The sequence below is a fragment of the Chenopodium quinoa genome, unplaced genomic scaffold, assembly GCF_001683475.1.
Source record: "Chenopodium quinoa cultivar QQ74 unplaced genomic scaffold, ASM168347v1, whole genome shotgun sequence".
Lineage (NCBI taxonomy): Eukaryota > Viridiplantae > Streptophyta > Magnoliopsida > Caryophyllales > Amaranthaceae > Chenopodium > Chenopodium quinoa.
In genome coordinates, this window is record NW_018745461.1 from 1791452 (window position 1) to 1795912 (window position 4461).

Sequence of the window (4461 nt, forward strand, 5' to 3'; positions counted from 1 at the left end):
TCGTGGAAGGCCCTTAGTAAAAATATCTGCAATTTGATGTCTAGAAGGCACATGAAGCACACGAACTTCTCCCCGAGCAACTTTCTTCCTGACAAAATGAATATCCATCTCAATATGTTTCGTCCGTTGATGTTGTACCGGATTTCCTGATAAATAAATAGCACTCACATTGTCGCAATAAACAAGAGTAGCCTTTTTAATCGGACAATGTAGCTCTAATAAAAGATTTCAAAGCCAACAGGATTCGGATACAACATTAGCCACCCCACGATACTCTGCTTCGGAGCTAGATTTTGACAATGTGGGTTGTCGCTTCGACGACCACGACACCAAATTATCACCCAAAAATACACAATAACCCGAAGTAGACCGTCGACTGTCAGGGCACCCACCCCAATCTGCATCCGTGTATGACACCAGAGTAGAGAAAGAAGATGGGTATAAATGTAGACCATAATCCAATGTACCCTTAATGTACCGAATAATCCGTTTTAGAACAGACATATGGTCTACCCTGGGATCATGCATATGCAAACACACTTGCTGAACAGTATACGAGATATCCGGCCTAGTAAAAGTAAGGTACTGGAGAGCCCCTGCAAGACTCCGATAAAGAGTGGGATCATCAAATGTAGTACTAGAAGTAGCACTAACCTTAGGCTTTTTATCAACCGGAGTAGCAGAAGGTTTACAAGAAGACATCCCTGCTCGTTCAACTATCTCCTCGGCATATTTCCGTTGAGATAAGAACATACCATTTTTATTCCGGGTCACAGCAATACCCAAAAAATAATTCAGAGGGCCGAGATCCTTCATGGCAAACTCAGAGCTAAGATGGTTCATAATAGAGCAACGGAGAGCATCAGAAGAAGCAGTGAGAACTATATCGTCAACATATAATATAATGTATGCCATATTAGACCCCTTACGATAAATGAACAATGAATTATCCATTGCGCTGTTAGTAAACCCAAGAGACAAAACATAATCTGAAAATCGCTTATACCATGCTCGGGGGCCTGCTTAAGCCCATACAAGGACTTATCCAAACGGCAAACATAATCAGGATGGTCACGATCCCTGTAACCCAAGGGTTGATGCATATAGACAGTTTCCTGTAACTCACCGTGAAGAAAGGCATTTTTGACATCCAATTGATGTATTGGCCATGCCTTTGAGAGAGATAAGCTGAGAACAGTCCGGATTGTAGCCGGCTTCACCACGGGACTAAAAGTCTCCCCACAATCGATGCCCACCTGTTGAGTTTTATCATCACCTACAAGTCGGACTTTATGCCTCTCAAACACACCGTTAGATTTGACTTTGTGAGTAAAAATCCACATAGACCGAATTACATTCACATCATGAGGACGGGGCACCAACTCCCACGTCTTATTTTTAATAAGAGCATCATATTCATCATCCATGGCCAATTTCCAATTTGGATCACGTAGAGCCTCAATCCGATTTTGAGGCAAAGGAGACCTCTCAACCGACGTGTGCATGGAATATTTTTTATTGGTTTAAAAATCCCATGCTGGCTACGGGTCATGATTCTTGGCTGTTGGTCTTGAATATTTTGTGGAGGTGGAAAAGTTGGTGGGTTTTGTGTTTGAGAAGGTTGGGCAGGGGTAGGAGGTGAGTGGAGAGAGGAAGATGGCCCGGAATTAGGCCCATTCGGTGAGGGGAGGCTGCTGCTAGGAGATGGGCCGCGTGGGGTCTGCTGGCCCGGAGGAGAGAAGGAGGCATTTTGTGGACTTGGAGGAGTGGGCTGCTCAGTTTGGGCTTGAGGAGAAGAACTGGGCTGCTGCATATGGTGAATCAAGTAAGGTGACAAACTATCATCTAGAAAATCGTAAGTGTGGGGTTGTGGGGAATGCAATTGAGCAAATGGAAACACATTCTCATTGAACACCACATGGCGACAAATAATAATTTTATTAGATGACAAATTATAACATTTGTAACCACGATGGTTGGTTGGATACCCTAAGAAAACACAAGGTGTTGACCGAGGTTGCAACTTATTAATAGTTGTAGATGGGAAAAGAGGGTAACACAAACAACCAAAAACCCGAAGATGAGAATATGAAGGAATCCATTTGTAAAGAACCTCTACAGGAGACTTGTTTCCCAACAACTTACTAGGAATGACATTAAGAAGGTATGTTTCCATTTGAAGAGCATGATGCCAAAAAGAGGGGGGGAGAGAGGCATGAGCAAGAAGAGTACGAGAGATATTGTTTATAGTCCGAATTTTTCTTTCGGCTTTCCCACTTTGAGAAGAGGTATGAGGACAAGAAAGACGGAATGACAAGCCATTATTTTTACGAAATTCCCAAAAAGGACCATTATCAAATTCCATACCATTGTTACTTTGAACATTTTTGACATTACGTTCGAATTGAGTGGAAATATGATTTTTAAAGGTCAAGAATATGTCATATACGTCCGATTTCCGGGCTAACGGAAAAGTCCACAAATACTTGGAATAATCATCCAAAAACAAAATATAATATTTATGCCCAACAGAACTCAAAACAGGAGAGGACCAAAGATCACTATGTATAATATCAAAAGGTAACAAAGTACTCGAAGAAGAGGAAACAAAAGGCAACTTTATGTGTTTTCCAAGTACACATGAACCACAAATACTAGAGCTAGAATGTTTAGGACAATCAATGCTTTTATTTTTCCTAAGCACATCTAAAATAGAATTCCCCGCATGACCCAATCGATCATGCCAAAGCTTAGGAGTGACAGCAGCAAAAGTGGAAGAAAGAGGTTGATTGTTGTGAGAAGATGAAATTGGATAAAGGTCCCCTTGGCTATTACATCTCATTGTTGGCTTCCCCGTCCGATAATCCTTCACAGAAAACCCAAAAGGATCAAACTTAACCGGCACAGAATTATCAGTAGTAAATTTTCGAACAGAAATCAGATTTTTGATCAATTTGGGAGCATGTAGAACATTTTTCAAAGAAAGGGGTTGACAAGAGGAAGACAAATTAGATTGACCATAGCCAAGAATCGGAATAGTGTGACCATTACCAACAACAATATTATTATTTGGATGATTACTCAAATTAAAATAAGACGAGAGATTACCAGAAGAGGAATTCATATGAGACGTGGCACCAGTGTCCATGTACCAAGCCAGATCGGGTTGCCGCAGAGTCATTGTGTGCATTGCGGCTTCAATATCGGTAGGAGAATAAGACATGGACTGCCCAATATGTGAAGAAGGAGCCTGCTGCACATAGGCCTGTTGTTGTTGTGGCCTTGGGCCCAATACACCAGCCTGCTTGGAAAAGGAGGGGGGTCTAGCCCACCCTTGAGTGGGATATGGACATGGAGGTACGGGCCAAGACCACCCCCATGGATATTTTTGCCACTGCGGGGGGGGGGTGGCTGCTGTCCGCCGCTGCCACCAGGTTGGCCTCCTTTACCGCCACCACCTGTGCCGGAGCTACCGCCGCGACCGCCACCGGTGTTTTTCCTAGCACCATTGTTCTTCCGGCCACCCGAATTTGAACCACCATTGTGCTTCTTCTTGGAGTGACCCGATTTTTCAGAACCACCATCATCAATTGAAGCCGCCACCATAGCGGATTCCGTGGCTGGCTCCTTGGCCAACCCAGATTCTTCGAGGACCAACATAGAGCGAGCCTTGTAGAAGGGAGGCAGGGGATTGCTCTGACGGATAATAGTACCAACGCCACGGTAAGCACGGGTAAGACCTCCAACCATTTGTAACACCATACGACTGTCAGAAACCGGAGCTCCAACGTTTTTTTAATTGATCCGCAAGGGATTTAAGACGTTGGAAATAAGCTGAAGCATTCGGGAAATCCTCCATAGAAGTAGAAGAGAACTCCTGTTCAAGAGCGACAACACGGGAATGTTGATTGTCTTGGAATATATCATGCAATCTATCCCAAGCTTCCATGGTCGTAGCATCCGGTTCGATAATGGTGTTCAATAGGTCGCGAGAAATAGTCGAATAAATCCACGATATAACCGTGGCATCCAAGGTCGCCCAAAGTTCCTTTTCTTCATCCGTAGAAGGAACTTTACCCTTACCATCAGAAGGAGGGATGATATGATCGAGGACCTTATGTTTTCTTGCGTGAATCTTGAAAAGTTCTGCCCATGTAGAGTAAGAGACGTTCTCCATTTCAAGAACAATAGGGATACATGTTTGGATATTGTTGACGGTGAAAGCAGGGTGAAAGTTGGATTTGTTTTCCGCCATAGAGAATAGCAGGAACAGAACAGAGAAGAAAGAGATGGAGAACAGGACGTTGGGCAGAGATTGATGCAAAGGGCAAGCGGAAACGAGAAGATTAAACCCTATGCGTCTGATACCATGATAGAATTGGGGAATATTTTCCTTGATTATTCACAATATGGAGGTCAGCATATATACAAGCTACTGCCTTTCATTAGGCGTGATACTAG

The 4461-nt window shown here is 43.4% G+C and overlaps 1 protein-coding gene across 1 annotated transcript; it reads right to left on the reverse strand.

The window, feature by feature from the left end:
- Positions 1 to 3769: 3769 nt before the first annotated feature.
- LOC110714826 lies at positions 3770 to 4255 on the reverse strand. The gene has a single exon (XM_021893377.1). The coding sequence runs from the start codon at positions 4253 to 4255 to the stop codon at positions 3770 to 3772; it is 486 nt and encodes a 161-aa protein (XP_021749069.1).
- Between the last annotated feature and the right edge of the window lie 206 nt (positions 4256 to 4461).